We start from the raw sequence: 19,257 nt of genomic DNA, 5'->3' as shown, positions 1-19,257 counted from the left end.
CTGGCAGTTAGCAAGCATTAAATAATCATGATCAAAACATACAATCAAAGGCAACATGAACATCTGATAAAATAAGAAAAGTCTCAGTTAATATTGTTTGTTGCAGATATTTTTTATTTTTTTTAATTCTGTCAAATATATGTTTTTGATATTGCCTTTGTAATAATGATTTTGATCTAGTGATTGAGGAGGGGCTTTAGCTAAGTCCTAGTCAGGTCCAAGACCTGGTCCAATCAAGTGTGACTCAAGACTAAGTCCAGAGCAAATTAAGTCCCGTTCAAGACCAATTTAGGCAATAGTTCTTTCCAATGTTCAGATAGTGATTATGGAGTTAGGATGGACAGAGATAATCGAACTATAAACAAGACTCACTCGTGAGTTATAATGGTAAAATCAGCCAATCAGGCAATGTTTTGTACAGCTGATCCCAAATCAGCACCAGGTAACAACTTGACTTGTCCTCAATAGCCAAGCCTGAGACCAAGACAATTCCAGTCCAACATGGCACAAGACCAACACAAGTGCAAGACTTGGAGTCAAGTACTACAGGCCTGAATACAGGTTTGGAGAGTCAGAAAATTTTTGGTTTAGGTATCTTGAAAGTGCTTGAACAGTACTTGAATTTACTCTTCAAAAGCTGTACCAACCCTGTCAGCTCTCCTTTGTGTCATAACTGTCTAAGAGCCACCAATTGTGGTACATGTTAAGTCCATCTCTTATAAATCCATTTCTATCACAGCCATGAAGGGTGCAAATAAAAGCATATTCCATATTTAATACTGAGCCATATTGTACCAGCTCTCTGCCTCTCCAAAGGGAATTCTGACTCAAGTTACAGTTCGCTTTTCTTCTCAATTTGATGAGGTCTCTAGCCGGTATCGCAGCACCAGACTCCAGTTTCACAGTGCGATCTTTTGATATCCCCCCCTCTCTTCAAAACATCAGCGGCATCGAAGACGGATTGAATTAGCGATTTGTGGTGTATTTATCTCGATCTGAGAGTAATTTCGTGCTCTCTGTCTTAGCACTCAAGCTCAATGAAAACAATAAATGGTGTCCTTATCTTCTGGAGTGAAATCAAGATAGGCGCAGGAGGCTGTGAGTTATTTGTGGTTGATTTGGGGGATGGAAAGGCGGGGGGCAGGAAATGGACACCCCTCTCACGTTACCCCTCGCCATACAGCGGGAGAAAAAGAGAGAGGCAGAGGGAAGGTTTTTAATCAGCAGAAAGCTGTGCTTCTAATGTAAAAGTGTCAAAGATGTGGCTGAGCCCTGCAATGAGTGAAATCTGGTCAAGTCCTGTGTTAAATTGAAAACGGGGCCGCTGGGACTTGGAGGTGAGGGGACGGGGACTCAGTGGTAGCAGCATCTTGGTCAATTATCACAGTCGCCTGTGCTCTGTTCTACTCTTGAGGCCTCTTCTCGTCTGTCTGACTCACCACGCAACCAAGAACACATGCAACAAAACAACAGCAGCAGATTTTGAATATGAGCAAAGGTTTCGTAAATGGTTCAGGTTTTTTTTAGTTAACCTGCTGAACCCAAAGTAGTTTCAACACATTTTTTTTTTATGGTTGTCACATTTGATTTACTGTGGCTTCGTTTTTCCTGCAATATACAAGTCATGCTGATCTTGATGAAAACAGCACAGTCATGCCTCAAAATTGTCTTTTGTGCTCTATAAGACAGAATTTTCTTTTATTTAATTTGAGAAAAAAATGGAATACAACATTTTCCAGGTGCCCTAAATGTTACCAGTATTAGGTGGGGGGAATGGGGGCTTTGCATTCCATATTGAATTATTTTCATGTTTACAAATTATTCCAGTCTTGCTTGTCCTCTCTTCTCTGCTCTGTGTAAATAGCCTACAGTTGAGTTTAAGTTTTGCTGAATTTTTGTCAAGTCACTGTTGGTCTCAACTGAGCCATTCATGGCTTTCAAGTTGCAAAGAAGAGCACATCATTTCTTGTTTTTTACAGAATCTGGTTCGTGCAAACTGTCTATTTTTGGGAATTTGAAAATGAGACATGTGGAATAAAGTGATTTTCATGAATTATCACAATTTTAAACCTACATTTGGTTACATGAAAGTGTTTGTCACACATGATTTATAATAAAACCATTGGAAATATGAAAACCTGATAATGATTTCTGCTTATGTTATGATAAATGCCATTATTATTAAAGAGCATGCCTTTTAAATCTACCAGCAGGTTGTGGGGTTCAGAGGGTTAAATGACTAAATCAAGCATTTTGCCCAAAGACACATCAGGTCTACAGATGAATCTAAGTCTCTGCTTGCTTCGTAAGTCATGAATGAAAAAGTGCAGCATGCCTTGCCTGTAGGAGCATTGAGCTAAATGTTCTTGCTACAGCTGCATGTCCTGGCATATCCCAGCAGCCTCTCTGGCTGGAGAGAAAAGGATCACTTCCTGGCAGGTGCGATGTGGGGAGCCACAGCTCATGCCTTTTAGCTGACTCGCCACCGAGTGAAAAGAAAAAGAAAGAAGTAAACTAGAAGGGGAAAAAACTAAAGTTACCCACCACTCTATTAATATGTGTATATGTTCGGTCTATTTTAACCACCTGAGCGAGAGCCAGGAAGCCAGCAGTTGCCCCATATTTTATCCAGATGTTTAGAAGGAGAAGAAAAGAGTAGTGCAATCAAAATAATTATCTTTACGGGTGGATGTTTACAAAGTGTTAATGTGATATTCTGCAGGCCGACTAACCTGGTCTGCTTTTATGTGTTAAACATGATAAATGCTTCTGCCTGTTAAAACACAACACCTTTTACTTTATATAGGACCAATGCAGTTTATAAATGACTTCACAGGAACATCTGTTGTCAGCCTTGATCCTGCTCCTCTCCCACTCACCACCAGCCAGCAGACAGGACAGACAGGAGTGCAGCCTCTTTGATAGACAGTTAAGGAAGCACCAGCAGTGATTTGTAGCCACGGGGCAACAGTACTGCTGTAACCTGTCCTCTTGCCAAGCACTTATATCAGATGAAGGCATAGTTACAGGCGGTTCAGCATATTTCCATCGTAATTCATATTCCACAAGATCTAATGGTGATTTCTAATTTCTTTATTTATTTATTACCTGATTGGGCTGGGAAAATAGAAATTTACAGTATGTAGGCTGACATCTAATAGAATTCCCTCATTTTGCTCCAGGGGAGTTTGTTTTTGGAGCACATTAGCTTCGACGCATTGTAGTCTGCCGACGTTTTCTCTCAGGAATCGATGTTTAATTTGAATAATCACAAAAAAGTGTGTTCTTTTGCTTTGCGGGGACATCGGTGTCCCAGATGAATAAAGAAGTAAATGAGGGGAAGAAAAACAGGTAATTATGCTGAACCAGTAAATGAATGACCCACTGACCCTCAGTCCTAATTGATTTTGTAGAGGCAAATCGTTTTCATCACCCATTTTGATGTGTTTTTGTTAACTGTCTTTTATTTTTTTTTTAAAAGATGTAATTAATTGGTTATGTGAATAAAGAATCAAATAGTAGAAACAAGGTTGGAGGACATCTGTGTCTCTTCCATTTACCAGCAGGGCAATTATAGTTGGCAGCTTGCGCTCTGTGGAATGATGTCATATCCTGGAAGAAGAGCAAAGACTTCACCTCCCACAAGAGTCATTATGCCAACGATGTTATTCAGCTTTATTTACTGTTTTAAAACCATAACATTAACGTGATGTTGGCTGTTTGGTGGAATAGTTAGGCTTGTAGCTACACAAATTATGCAAATTAAAAAAAAAAAAGTCTGCAGCAGCTGTGTGTATTTCAGAAATAGCGTTGTTCAGAGAGTGGCTGCCCCGGGTCAGGCCGTCAACCTCGCAAACCGCTGCAAATATGTGGCGGTCAGCGAGCGTATGCCAAGTTACAATGCAACACTGCGCTGTCTGGGTGATGACATGTGCTACTTTGCATGTAAATTCTTTAGCGATTCACCTCCAAGTGAACCCACTGAGAGCGATTCTGGTGCTGGCTTAAAGACAGAGGTGTGTTTTTATGACTAGGTGAGGCACGTCCTCTCCAAGGCCCTCAAGCACTGTGTCCCTCTACCCTCCCCTTTAATCACTGTATCAACCGCTCTCATAAACTCCATGAGCTGTGTATTAGTGCGTGTGTGTTTGCTTGTGTGTTTGAGAGTGTGTGTGAATACACGTCCGTGAGCGTGTGCCCTTCCTTGTTTCCCCATTTTTAAACTTAATCAGCAAAAATAAAAGCCGTTGTAAGCTAGCTCATATTAAAGAGGTGATTATTGGTAATAAATACTTTTTATACATACTTATTACAGAGGCAGTTTTCTTCTTGCGCTTAATGAGAGTAATTTGATTTGCTTGAGAGATTACAGTTTCCTAGAATTAATGCGGCAATCCCCATTTCAAGATAGAGTGAGATCTAAGATTCTTCACAGGTCGTGTGCTGCTAGATGCACCCCTCTCACATAGCAGCTAATGGAGTTGAACAGCAGTCTGTCATCCCCCCGCCCACCACCCTAGCAGCTCTATAGCCCACATGCCCTTGGTTCCTGCAGTGCTTGTTGTTTGGGCTACTTCTGCCACCTGCATTTTACTTTTACCTCTTCTTCACGCCAACCGCTGCTAAGTGCCTCTCTCTGAAAAACAGGGGGTGGTGATTTATTGTATATATGCAATGTTCAGTCATCAATGAAAATTCAACATCTGGACAAATTATTCACCCAATTGCACTAATTCAAAAGCTTTTCAAGTTGCATCAGGACCTGTTTTTTTTTTTTTTTTTTTTTTGTAACTATAGTTTTTCTCTGCTGTCTATTCCCTCAGTTTGTTTGATATTTCCATCACATGTTTATGTAAGCCCTTCAAGCTTAGTGCATAACTTAATTTGAGTTGTGATCATCTTCTCCTGCGACATTTATTGAAGCCTGCAGCCTGCAGGTCTCAGCGCCTAAAGCTGAAGGTGGCTCAGGCAGATTGAGGGCGGCCAATTCTGTCACCACACTGCACTCCGCATGTTAATTAAGCTCGAGGTGGTTTGTAAAAGTGCTTACACTCAAAGGACTTTTTTCACGACTTGTTAGTCTATAAACACTCTGAATTGCAGACTGTGGATGTGGTTGGCCAATCTGAGCTTAAATCACAGACAAGTATCTCTGATGGCCTTAGATCTTATCTTTAATAGTAGATATACTGTGCTTTAAAAAGAACTAGAGCCAAATTCTAAACCATGAAATTTGTCATTAAATTAGTGTAAACTGTGTTGGTAGCATTGCCATCAGTTCTGAGCATAAAATGTATGAAACAAGTGCCTTAAACCTGCATTCTTTCTCATGGCCAGCAGGGGGAGACTCCACTGGTTGCAAAAAGGAGCAGATTGTATAGAAGTCTATGAAAATATGACCTTTTTCTCACCTGATTTTAGACATGGCTGCCTTGTGATTAGCAAGTCGCTAATAGTATATCCTCAGGTTGAAAACATTGAAAAAAAACAAGATGGTGACCCTCAAAATGTAAATTTGAGGTTTAAAATGGTTCTCCACACCGATAGAGATGTTGGGTACTTCGATTTCTTTTATACAGTCTATGGTTCCTAGGAATCTTTCTTAAACTCTATCACATTTTTCCCCCTAGGTTCATTAATCAGTTAGTTTACTTCCCGAAGATTTGGTGTATATCGCAGAAGTTACATTGAATTTTTAGCAGCAGTGGAGATTTTCCAGATTAAGGTGGTTGTGTAACGTCAAACAGTTTTGTTTACTAAACTAGCTGCCACTCTTACCCACGTACAGGCCCTCACTGCAAAATACAAACCGGTTTTGCCTTTTATTGTGTTAGTGTTTTTAATACATGTATTGTAAAGAAGGTGTCATCTTGATTGCTGTCAGCAGTTGGCAGCATTTTTTTTTTACTTTACATGCTTTCCACAGTACATTTACACAATAATATGTAGATAATGATTCTAAATAGTTTTGATAGCATAAGATCATTGGAAGACAAATCTCTGAACAACTTCCACTGGTAAGTTGAGGGTCTTCATATTCTTTGGCACCAGAGGTGGCAGTCCTTTGTTTTCCCACACCTTCCACATCTTCCTACCCTGCCAATAAAGATTAAAAAATCCATGCATCAGAAAAAAATCAGTTCTTGAACCACCAAAAAAAAGTGAGGTCCACCATGTGTCACATCATCTGCCTGTGAGACTATAATACATTACAGTCCAGTGTGACGGGAGATGTGTCTGACCCTGCTGGAGATTACTCCTCTTTATGGCCAGAGCAATCAGATTTTTTTTCCTCCTTTTCTCTTCCCTTTCTTTATTCCTGGCGGCATAGGATCATATTACCCATCTTGGAATGACTTCAACAGAGACACTGCTATTCCCAGGGAGCTGTCTCTCCCCGCTGCAACTCAATCCATAGCCAATTGGACTGGCCGGTGATTTATAGAAAATCCTCTCCTTCGAAGGAACTCTCGCTCCACACACACACACACACACACACACTGGGAATTCTCCCTCAGCAGCTCATGATGTGTTAGGTCTCAGGTCAGGACAGTTCAAGGCAGTGAGGATCAGTGGGAAGAGATGTACAGTCGAAAATCGTGGAAAGCCACCATAAAGCCGGGCTGTAGTAGTCTGTTTTCGAGTCCACTTTTTGTCTTGGTCTCGTGCCTTGTTGGACTTGGAATTGTCTTGGTCCTGGGCTGGGCTATTGAGAACTGGCCAAGGTGTTCCTGGCTCCTGATTCAGGATCAGTTGTGTGGAACATTGCCTGACTGGCTGATTCTACTAACATGATGCTGTAGATTAATTTGATGTTAGAAGATAGATCAATCTTTATTAATTCTGCCCATCCAAATGCTGTTATCACTGTATTAGCTTTGGAAAGACTAATGCCTGTTCTGGTCTCAAACAGGACTCGATTTTCTCTGAACTCAGTCTTGACTCGGACTAAACTGGACCTGGTCTTGGACCTGACTTGGACTTGATTAAGTTGACCTTGACTACAGCCCTGCCATTAAAGACTTCGGTGCATTTGTTAAATGCAAAGTATGTAAAACAAAAAAATATGTTTACATCAAGAAGAGAAATGTTATTGTCTTAATAACGCAGTGTCCTTTGAGAAGATGCTCGTCTGCTCTTTGGGCAGATGTCATTTCTAATCCATCTCCAAAGGAACAGGCAAAACTAGCTTTGGGCAGTGTCACGCGTGTTGTCTGTTATACTGATTAGTGGGATTATTCATCTAGATGAGTTACTTTTGCATCCACACTGAGCTAATCAACGCGCCCTGTGGTGCAGAGGCTGCAGAGTGGTCAGCTGACAGCACAGGCCATCAGTTTAGGCCCCGAGCACTGTGACGCTCCATGACTGTGGCGCCAACCGTCTGATCACTCCCCCCCCCCAACCATCCTCAAGCACTATTCTATAGTTGTGTGTCGACTACATTCATCTATATTCACCACAACTAAATTGGAAGATTTAGTGGGTTTTACCGGTCGTATCCCGGAAGTCTCGAGTGTATCAATAATGTTGAGTCCTCCCGTCTATGAGACCAGGGCAGATAGAGCTTCCCATTCTAAACAATATCATTCACGCATGATAAAATCTGCTCACAGTATTCTAGGTCTCACGCTGGGTTTTTGGAAGCGCCCATTTTCCCAAGCACAACACTCCCCGCTACAAAGTGATGCAACACTTCCAACAAAGAGGCAATCGGGGAGGAGCGCGTGTTTTCTAACAGTCCGTCTAAGTACCCAGCACAGTTGGCATGCGTCTGCTCTTTTCCTCCCACTTTATCAACTTGACGGATATTATCGCTGTATTCAGTGGTGGGCATCCTGAGGCATCATATGCTCAGAACAGAAAGCTAAGGTCAGGGAGAGAGGGGCTGCTGAGATCTGCCCGCTGCATTGTTCCCAGATCGTTTGTGCTTTTTTTTCTTCTTCTCTTTTTAGCTCATTTTATCCTCCTCTCACTCCCATACTTCTTTTTTTTCTCTTTCTCTCCATCTGCCTCTAAATGACACCTAAGCACCGACTGCTCCTCCGACTGATTTGCCTGTGTGTGACCTCTCTCCTTTAGTGGAGCCATTCACAGGCAATGTTAAAGCAGAATGCCTGGCTCTTGGCGGGTAGACAGTGACACGCGGCTGTGCGCTGATAGACTTTCCACTGGAGTGGATTAAATCAGCATCAGGCTAGTGGAGCTGATTACCCCAATATGAAAATGCAGTATCTTAATGGTACATATTTTCATGAGGCAGCCCAGTTGCCTTTCATTTTGCGGCTAATATGTCTATTCTTATGAGTCATTTACTTCTTTAATTACCTTTAGCAGCAGATGCACAATGGTGTATTAATGTGAATGATTTTTACTGCCACTTTATCATACTGAGCCTGTGAAGTTGAAAGGCGTAATTGAGGTGGAAGAGCGACTCATGAGAGAAACAATATTTAGTTGACAGCTCCTCTTGTACTCTGGGAGGGTGTTTATGAGTTTACACCGCACTAAAGCTGTAATAAACACAGTATTCGTTTAATAATGGCGGGGGACGGAAATGCTTTCACTCAGATCTGCTCAGTTATTTAATCATCCCGGCAAGTTGTTTGGTATTCAGACAACACGTTGCATGTGTGTGTGCTCACTTGCATGCCACTGTGTGTTTTGCATGCACTTTTTGCAGGCAAATGAAATGGCTGTTTGCAGCAAGCATGTTTACCGTCATCCTCTTTGCAGCACTTGCAACTCTGACAATCCATGTCATTTGCATGTGTGTGTGCTCGTGTTGTGTCTGTGTGTTTTGTCTGCAGCTTGTGTACTTTCCTTGGTGTGATTTTCTGATCCAGACCACTCTGAATAGAGGCCTTCTTTAGCCATCTGTTGTTAAGCTGCTGGCTAAGCAAGACTGGGGAATCCAAACAAACGGAGAGCACACAGCAAACGGAAGCTGTCAGGCCCTGCATAGCTGAGCTGACCTCGCCGGGTTTCGGGGGGGGAGGAGGAGTTGACCCCTCTGTACCAGGCTCCGAGCGCCCGAACCGCCTGGTTGGGGCACTGTTTACCCTCCCCTCCGCACCTCCTGCAACCTCCCCTCTGCTACAGTCTCCTCTTTCCCCCTCTCTCTTTCCATCTCCCTTTTACCTCGCTCTTCTCTGTTTCACACTCTTATTCTCTTCCTCCATCTGTCTGTGCCCCCCCCCCTCTCTTTTCACTCCACTCCCTCCATCATCAGTCCTGCTTCACAGCCCCCTCTCTTCTATCTCCACTCACAGTTAATAACTTTGCTTTCGTCTTGTTTTTCTTACAGTCATTTTTTTTCTCCAGAAAACATTTGTCAGGGCACTGCATTACCTGTTATGGGGAGAGAGGAGGGTGGGGGATGGGGGGTTACACAGGGAGGTGTGTTGGACAAACAAAATGGGCTTTTTATTGAAGTCAGACTTTGTCTTATGTAAGTGCATGCACTGCCTTATTGTTTAAACGTGGATATTTGAAATGTTTAGTGTTGTCATAAATATTAATAGATTAGTTGAAAAGTGCAGCGAAGGAAGGGAATCTAATGGTTTGAAGTGGGTATAAAACGTTGATTTATTTATGTATTCTACATGAATTAGTTTGGAAATCTAAACACAGACGGGAGAGTGTTGTTGCGAGGGTCCTGTAATGCGCAAGGTTTGAGCATCGGGGGCCTGTTTTCCATGTGGAGTGGCTTTTTGGAAATGGCATTAATTATATACTTACTGGGAAACCAGACTTTCCCTGCTTTGCATTGCAGATAAACGTCTGTATTACTGAGGAAAAGAGAAAGAGGAAAAAAATGCAATTAATATAAATAGACATGATCCTCACTGCTGATCCGCATACGTGTTTAAAAATCACCCGCCGCTAAAAAAATAAAAAAATTATATGCATTTCAATTAAAATGACAAGTATTCCAAGTGAATTTCATTACTATATGTTTGCATAGTCAACACCCCTCTAACTCTGTATCTGCTTTCTGTCATATTGAGAATATAGAACCAGCTTTTCTGATTTCATCGCCACTGGCTACAATAGCCCATATCATTTATGAAATGATTGGATAACTTTCTTGGGCTGCCTGTGGAAGGATGTTACATAAGTAAACAAGAAGTTGATTGTGGCGATCTCGCTACCATACAGTCATTCAGTGTTTTCCTGATTTATTAAGAGTTAAGTATTATAAGGTTAGCACTTTGCGGTGTGGCCCCTCTCTTCTTGTCGTATACCTGCTGTTCACGCCAGTGCTGATGTCAATGCTGGTTTTCGTAAAAAAATTCTGCAGTTTTTCCTCCCATTAGTTTGACCACAGTTTCTGAGTTACAGTTCAAATCAAGTCATTTATTTTATACATCTAATTTGATTTATGTTTTAGTTCCATTTTAAGAGTTCTAAGTAGAAAGTAGAAACCACCTCAAGCTCGACCAATATGGGATTTTTGAGACTGGTGCAGATAGTGATTTCAGAGAGGGAAAATGTATCTATGTGGTAGTCGTAATAGTAAGTTTTTGAGCTGGAATTAAAATAGACCTTTTTTATGTGGATTGTGCACCAATTTCCACTCTGCAAATGTACCTAGATAGCTTCTTCCTCAAACATATAACTTATTTAACATTTTTATACATTATTATACATCACACAAACAATGTATGGAATTGTGATCTAATTCAATAAATGATAATTGAGAAAATAGAGGATAAATTGTAATAAAATAAAAAGCGAACACCATTTCTAAATCACACGAAGGAGATTTTCTGCGCTAATGTCTACTGTGTAAAAAAGGTTTTCATAACTTCCCATATCATATATACATATCACAGCATATACACTGATACTGATATGCCCTTTGATTGGCCGATATCTGCCGATAATATCTGTCGGCTCTAGTTCTAACCATATTTTAATAACCATTGTTATATTATTGTGAATCCAATTTTTTGGGCCAGGATAAGCCAAACATGAGATTTTCATATCGTCCCATGCCTAATTCCATGAGTTATACATGTTAGCAACTTATGTTGAGGAGCCTGTGAGAGAAGAACCTGGCCTCTTGGCTTGATCACCCCTGAGAAGCAGAGGGTCTTGTCTTTGAAAAGAAAACAGCAGGAGTGATAAATGTCAGGTGAGTTGAGACGTGCGATCAGTCAGAAAGTCAAGCAGATAACCTTGACATTTAGGCCGCTGGTGTCGAAACCCCCGCCGAGACTGCAGAGTGAGACCAGAGGGCCCGGTTGTCTTCTGAGCCGGACTACATTAAGAGCTAACCTATTAGTCGTGTTGTTGCTGGCTGTCTCTGAGCCACACTCTCCTGACTAATAAAGCTGGGCAAAACGTGGCCACTGAGTAAATACACTGAAGCACACACTGAAACCCCCCTCACACACACACACACACACACAAGTGCAGACACACACAAACAGATGCACATCCCGCTCCGTCTCCCTTTCTCTGAGTGGCCGCAGGGATCCGGTTACACCTGCTCGCACATCTTCGAGCAATTAGGAGCAATCTGCTTGGAACCATTTCACGTTCAAGGTCTTCCCCAGCTGTGGCAAGAGGAGCCGGACGTTTATAGAACTAAAGAGGTCTCTCTGTTGATGGGCCTGAACAAACAACGCTGGCCCGTTTCTCACTGTCTGACTCCCGATGGAGACACCCTTCAACATTTCCCCACATCATCTCTATTTTCTCTGGACCTTTTTTATCACATTCCCCTTCTATCTGTCTGTCATTTAGGAAGTGCTGTGTGTCTGTCAACACTTGATGGCAAATTCTCTCAAATCCCCATCCTTAATAATTTTTGATTGGTAGTTTGGGTCAGTGAAGTTGCATTAAATGCGATTAAAGAGAGACATATCTGTCTTTTTTTGATGTCATAGTAGAAAAAGGTGCAGCGAGGGATTCAGCGGAGAGCAGACTTGACTGTGTGGCAATGCTCTGAGCTGGGATTTGTAAGACACCCAGAGCTGGCTTTAGCAGCAGGAAACCCCAAAGCCTGTAAATAATCCACATGTGCAGACTGCACATAAAGACATCCAGTACTTAGCGGTTCCCTTATCACAGCGTGATAGCCCAGGGACATAAGAGACGCTCCTGCCTCTATTCGCTAATATGGTGTGAAAGTAGATGCAGATAAAAAACGGCTGTTGTTTATTGAGGAAGTTGCGTTAACAGGGGGAAGAGGGTGTGAACTTTGAACACATTTGAAATGGGGAATATAAAAGCAGACTGCAAATGACAAGGATACCAAATTGCACCGGCTTTGTTGCTGATAAAACCTTTGTCATGTGCTGGAGGGTGTTTTCTAATCAAAAGCACCTGGAGGGTTCACTCCCTGCATGCTTTGTTTGTGTGGTTGTGTGTGTGTGTGTGTGTGTATTTGTGTGCATGTAGACCCACAAACAGTGAATATGGTGTGTGGATGTAGGCGTCTATCTCTGCAGTTGTTTTTATTCCGGTAACAAGCTTGCCTCCCAAACAACCTCAGTTTGGGACTATATAATGGGGCTGCTGTAGTCTTGTGCTTAGACACAAGATGATGTATCAACACAAAGCCTGTCACAAATCCTCCTGATTTAAGTAAACTCCTTACTTTTTAGTAGTGCTTTCAAAATGAATTTAATGAGTAATGAGTTACTTTGAAATACTTAAGGCAAAAAGGTTCTTGGTTGTAATGGGCTGAGAAAGGACGGAGGCTTAATAACGCTCCAAAGTTGGGCTAAATTCTAGCGAGGAAAAAAATTACTATTTTAGGGTCACTGTGTAAAACAAAAATAAAAACAGAATGCTAGGATATACATTAAAAAAAGGATATCTTTTTTTAAAAACAACACAGGTTTCCCAGTTTGAGCATTTAATATATTTTCTTAGTACTTTATTCAATTGAATGAAGGTCGCAAAGGTCTTGCAAATCATTGCATTCTGTTTTTATTCTGTTCATCACAGTGTCCCACCTTTTTTGGAATCAGGGTTGTAAAAGCCTTGGTCTTAAAATGTAGAAAAGGAACTTAATCACAGCAAATTGTGCAATTAATCAGTTCACTTTTTAAATCGAACATTCAAAAAATAAACAAAATAATATGTTCTGTTTAAAAGTATGATTCTGTCTAGTTGACCATTTTCAGTAGAGTTAAGGTCTCCGGTTAACCTACTGTATTTCTCAATATGTGGCCTGTACATTTTTACTGTCACTTGAGTTGGCTTATTCTATCACCTAGAAAGCATGCAGTCTCCCTCCTCTCTCCGTGCTTCAGATGCCTTGAGCCTGTCATCAGCTTTCAGTTTTGTCTGGAGCAGCTCTTACACTTGCATGTCTATCAAGCATCCAGTACCTTTGAATGGAAGATCAAAAGAAGATAAATTCCAGAGGAGGAGGAGGAGGGGGAGAGCTCTGAAATAGAGGAGTGGGTGCTGTGTAAACAGCGCAGTGACAGTTCACAATAGGTTATTTTAGCCCAGCATTAGGCCTCTCAAAGGCATGCCAGCTCCAGTGGCCTTTTGAAAATACAAACATGACAGCAACATTCCTAAACGTGGAGCCCGACCTCACAACAGCAGGTTCTCAGCCCTGCTCGCCTTTTTCTCTCATTACTTTCTGTACCAACAAGAGTCTTTACTCATCTTGTATCTTTGGCTTTCAGAAATAAAGTTATCAAGGCAGCATATTCAGACATGTGCTGTCAGGCAGCAATGTGATTTCACTTCATTTGCCTTTGTCAAGAAGATCACTGACTGTATTTTCCAGTACATAAACATAATTATTACCTTTGCTTTGATTGGAAGTATAATTGAATGAAGGTGTTGACATAAATAGGAAGAGGCTATGTTTCATACAATATTGCAAAATGCCATAATTTTTTTAATTGTTGTGTTACTCCTCCGCTTTAAGCTAAACACCCATTTAGCTTTCCTATTATTACCAAAGAATGCAAAAGACACTACTTAGTTTGGCATTTTGGCTGTCTTGTATCAGCTGTCTGTCCTTTTACCAGAAGTGACCATATTTGGTCAAGAAGCTAAAAGTGGGGAGGTTTTACAGGTTATCAGCCTGGATAGACCAGGTACCACTCAATCAGCAAGCACTAACCTACCAGATAGCGCAAGCGCTAGCTAGCTAGCGTGGTTAGCAAAGGTGCATCCATAACTCACATTGATATTAATTGGGATGCTAATTTTGGCTAGCAAAAAAACAGGCTTAAACAAATAATATATTTACCAGAAAAAAATTAACAACAGACTCCTTTGAATGTCTTTAAGCATAACTGAATGCAGATCAAGATTTATTTTTGAGTGGCCAAAATATGATTAAAAATTTTACTTTGACAAACTAAAAACACACTGTAAAATATCAGAGTTCTGCAAGGAAAACACAAGCAACAGCCAAAACCAAGTTAATGGCCATTTAAATGTACACAGTGCCAAGGATATGCATTGCTACGCCTCTATCCTGGTTGATAGATAACGTCCTAAATACCCTGCTTTATCATCTATTTTACTCTACATGGGACCATAATTTACAAAATAAACATCATGCTGTATTGAAGAAGACTGTGTAAGACTGAAACTATAATTGAGACCACAAACTCATTCTTAAATTTTTACTAAGGTAATAAATCAAGCGAGAAGTAGTCTAATTTTTCCATAGACTTCTATACAGTCAGTTCTTTTTGTAGCAAGTGGTGTCACCCCCTGCTGGCCAATAGAAGTAATGCAGGTTTAAGGTGACACTTTTCAGACCCAGAGGCTACGTCCAAATCCTTTGTAGAGTCTGTTTGTCAAACTCAAGCAGTACCTGAGTTTGATTGTATGATTGATACCCTGCAACTGCACTCAAAGTAACACAATAGAATAATTTGCCCTATGTTTATATAACAACATACATAGCTATAAAAGCATCAATGTTAGAATTTGCCTGGACATGTTAACAGATCATTGTTTTAACAGTCCTGCATTGTGGCAATATCTTTATCTACTTGCGCTAAATGATCATTGGCCAAGTTTATTTTTCTTTTTTTGCTTTACTTGAAGATGACAGTGAAGGAAGACTTCCCAGAAATGTACCTCTTCATCCATTACTGTGTGAATTTCCTATCATATCCTGTTGACTCAACTGTCTTTGTTCCAACACCCTCGGTTGTAAACCCAGACACACACACACACACACACACATTTCACTACATGTGTCATCAGTTACAGCGGAAAAGAAAACAGCCAACTTTGTTTACTCTTCAGTGTGCCCGTAATACCACGCCTTGGGCGTTGTGTATGATCTTGTTACACATTTTCTTGTCTCTTGAATGTTCTTGTGAATTATCAGTCTCTCTCTAGCTTAGTCATTCAAGTTCTCTTTTTAGTTTATGATGCTGTAGTGGCTTACACTGAGAAAACATGAACACGTAATTTATCATTGTAGATTATCATTGCCGTCAATGCAAATTAGCAACTTTATATATATATAATGAATATTGCTTTAAATGTGAGTAAATTTGGTTATTTTGCTGTTTTCATTTAATGCTTAATGGTTTATTTATCTATTTACTATTTATTTAATCTATTTTCTTCCTCTGTCTGTGAAATTCTGTGATTTTACTTCCAAATAAAATATGAGAATTAAAAAATATTTAACAACATCTAAATAACTGATGGAATTTGTTTCATCACTAAGTTCAAGGTCCAAATAAAAATAAGTATTTTTGAAAATGAATGACTTTCAATAAACATTTTACCATTTTATAATATTGGTCTGTTTTTGATGATTTAAAGGTTTCATAATACGATAAAAAAATATCATCATGCTCTGTACACTGCCAATTTTTTGTTTCTTACAAGATACAAAAAACTTAGATTTAGAAGTGTTAGATAATTTATCTTGTTTGAAGAGTTAAATTCTTATTTAAGTGTTCAACATGCTTATTTCTAGATTCAACGATCTTAATTCAATAAATCTTGTCAAGTGATATTATCTGTCCATGTAGCAATATAATTTCTCTAAGATTTAGTTTGTTTTTCTTGTTTTTAGACCCCCCTTTTTGCAGTATATGACTGCAGTAGATGGCGCGTAAATAGTTTTCCGATCTATCCCCGCGTCATTTCATGCAATTGTTTCCGATTTTTCGACCAGATTGTAAGATGCTCCGGAGAAGAAGCTAAATGCTTGAAATGTAAGATGTAAATATTATCATGTGTGGGAGTGAATCTTGCTCACATAGTTCTTAGTTTCAATTTGTACACTTTCTTTATGAGTATACTTGCTTGCTTGGGGGTTCCCCTACACAAATTTTTCAAAGCAGAGGACAATTAGGCATGCAGAATGAGATTTGTTGCTCCGGTGTCATTTATCTTTACATGAGAAGTCAGAGAAAGACAGATAGAGGGGTAATTTATGCACTTTAAAGTTAAGCATGGTGAAATGCCAGGAGTGTGGCCTCTTTGTAGCCTGCGGTCGTATTTATGCCTCATGATGTCATCCGACAGCCGTGTGTTTGGGAGGGTCAGCACATACACCCACACACAGACCATCATACAGCTGTTCGCTCCAACCCCGAACTGTCTCTCGCCTCTCCGTCTTAAAGTATTGTCAGACTTTACAGGCACTAAGACCAACTCTCAAAGTTATCTCTATCTTTTCATCCGTCCTCAGAGCTTTCTATTTGCCCTTTCCCTCTAGATATCTTACTTTCACACGCAGGTTTCACTCACTTGTTCACACGTCGTTCTATCTCTCTCTCTCTCTCTCTCTCTCTCTCTCTCTCTCTCTCTCTCTCTCTCTCTCTCTCTCTCTCTCTCTCTCTCTCTCTCTCTCTCTCTCTCTCTCTCTCTCTCTCTCTCCATCTTGTTAAACATTCCACCATTTACAATTGTCTGAACTTCTCAAATAATTGACTGGAGAACTTTTTACATTGTCCGCCTGTGAGATGAGCTCGGATGTGCCCCGACTGTTTGTTTAATTGTGGGAGCAATCGTCTGAGGAACATGGAAAGAATGAGGCCAGTTATTTACCCAGATGGTTTACTGGTGGAGGTGTGAGGCTGGCCAGCTCACTGTGGGAACACAACGCTTGCTTTTCTTGGTATCGCTGACCGTTTTCAAGACCACTGTGTTTTTTTCCCCCAGCTCTCTCCAGCTTTGTTTGCTCTGGATGGCATGTTTGATTATTTATCGTAAGGGAAAAGGGAGTAGCTGGAGCAATAAACATGTGACTGCACTGTATTTTGTTTTCCACTGAGAAGGCCGTGTCCTTTAACAGATATTTGAAGTAGCCTTTTATTTTCTGAGTTTTACTGAGCTAAAGGAGGATCAAAAGCGTTGATAGTGTCTTTGTGTTTGCTGTAAGTTGCTACTTATCAACAGATACATATTTCTTCTAGGTGGATTTGTTATTGTCTATTCTAGGTGAATTTGCAGTAACATCTGATGATTGTTGTGTTTGTGGAGGGATTAATTATGCCACTTTTAGATTTATGGCTGTATAGGAGAATATGAAAAGATGCTCTGTAATGTTTGTTTGTTATCTAATAGAAGGCCAAGGGAGGATTGTCGTAAGGGGATACATCTGCTCTGATAATAAGCATCAAAGTGTCCTCAAGGGACTTTTAGCATACCTAGCATTTCTATTGGACTCTTCTCTCTTTTAAAAAAAATCTTTTTATGTCTTTCTCTTCATTAGGCTCTCCAAGTGGCTCGGCAGATACTCCTCCAGCAGCAGCAGCAGCAGCAGCAGCAGCAACAGCCCCAGTCACAGCAACTGCAGTCTCAACAAAACATCGGCCGCAAATCCCCCAAAGCCACCGACAAGCAGCAAAGCCCACAGGTACCCTAAACGTGTTGTCATTCTCAGACACCCTCTTATTTATTTACTCGCGATTATCAGATGGCTTGGGGGTTATTTGACTTTGTGGTTGATCAAATAAGGGAAAAAAAAAAAGAAAAAGAACTTGTGCAACTCTCCTAGAACACAGTGTGCGAGAAAAGCACAGGCTAAGTTCACAAACAGGAAATTAAAATTGGCAGTGCAACATTTGCAGTTATGTATGCTCACGCATTATGTGTGATTTAGCAGCACACACACACACACACACACACACACACACAATCAACCATGTGTCATCGAAATCTTGACACAGAACATTAGAAGCAGTGGTATGTAGAAATGGGCGCTGTTGTGAAATATATAGGCCAGAATGTTATAAAAGCGTCTGTGTGGCCAGTTTAGATCACATGAGCTCATCTAGAGTCATTCCAGTGCAGTAACACACATCAGCATGTGTGGCTCATCCTCACTAATGCAGTGGGGATGTTTTTTCCATGTACTTACATTGTTCGTATGAAGTCTTGAAAGTTTGGAAAATGCCTATTTTTATTTTGGAATTTTAGATTTTTGGAATATGCTTGAATTTGATTACATTCATTTTAAAAATGCTGAATTTTTGGAAAATAATCTGGTGCTTTATCTATACAATCACTCATATTGAAATTAAAGATTTAGTATTTGACATGAAACAGCCATGTCACCATATTAGTTTTTACTCTGAGCTAGTAAATAGCTATATAATTGCTCTATTGATCTCTGCTCTGGAACTTAGCAAGCATTAAATAACAGTGGGATTATTGAGACCGATACAGATTTTAAAGAGGAAGTTTTTGCTATTTTGGTTGTTATTATATTTGTCCAATCAAATGTACCTTTAGTTGTACCAGGCATTAAAATGAACAAGAAAATGAAGAAAACTAATTTTCCCGTGACTGTAGCTAACACCATTTCTAAATAAACCCAAGTGTCATTTTTGGCATTTTCTGTTTTGTGAAAAAAAAGTTTTCATATCGGCAGAATCAGACAACATGTATGCCTAGACTATGTCTTAAATAAACCAATAAACAATAAATCTAAATAATCAAAGTAAATATAAACAGCTAGTAAAATAAACAAGTGTCAATGTACCTTAAGTGCTGTTGATTTAGATGTGACAATAAAGGCATTGAGAGTCTGGAAATCTTTAGTTTTGGTACCTTAAAAGTCATTGAAAAGTGCTTGGAGGTGGTGGGCTTCGGTGAAAGTGTGAGAGAAGGAAAGGGAGAGAGCTTCATTCCTCCCACAGAGTCCGGTCAAGCAGAGGAAACTCCATGCTTTCCCTGTTTGCCTTTAATCACTGCTCTGCATACACACACACAAGCACACACACACACACACACACACACACACACGCACACAGAGCAGGAATAAAAGAGAAGGCAGGGCCCTAC

General features: G+C 40.3%; 1 protein-coding gene across 3 annotated transcripts in view; it reads left to right on the top strand.

Moving 5' to 3' along the window:
- The window catches only part of foxp1b (forkhead box P1b), a 181,850-nt gene that overhangs the window by 101,184 nt on the left and 61,409 nt on the right, over positions 1 to 19,257 (top strand). For all 3 annotated transcript variants that reach the window (XM_059328899.1, XM_059328902.1, XM_059328901.1), the window contains exon 6: positions 17,684 to 17,827. In XM_059328899.1, coding sequence (XP_059184882.1) covers positions 17,684 to 17,827 — 144 coding nt within the window. The remainder of the gene's footprint in view (positions 1 to 17,683; positions 17,828 to 19,257) is intronic.

This window comes from Centropristis striata, chromosome 3 (genome assembly GCF_030273125.1).
Source record: "Centropristis striata isolate RG_2023a ecotype Rhode Island chromosome 3, C.striata_1.0, whole genome shotgun sequence".
In the NCBI taxonomy this organism is placed as follows: Eukaryota; Metazoa; Chordata; class Actinopteri; order Perciformes; family Serranidae; genus Centropristis; species Centropristis striata.
Note: the sequence above shows the minus strand (reverse complement) of the source record. Positions and strands in the feature narration are given on the sequence as shown.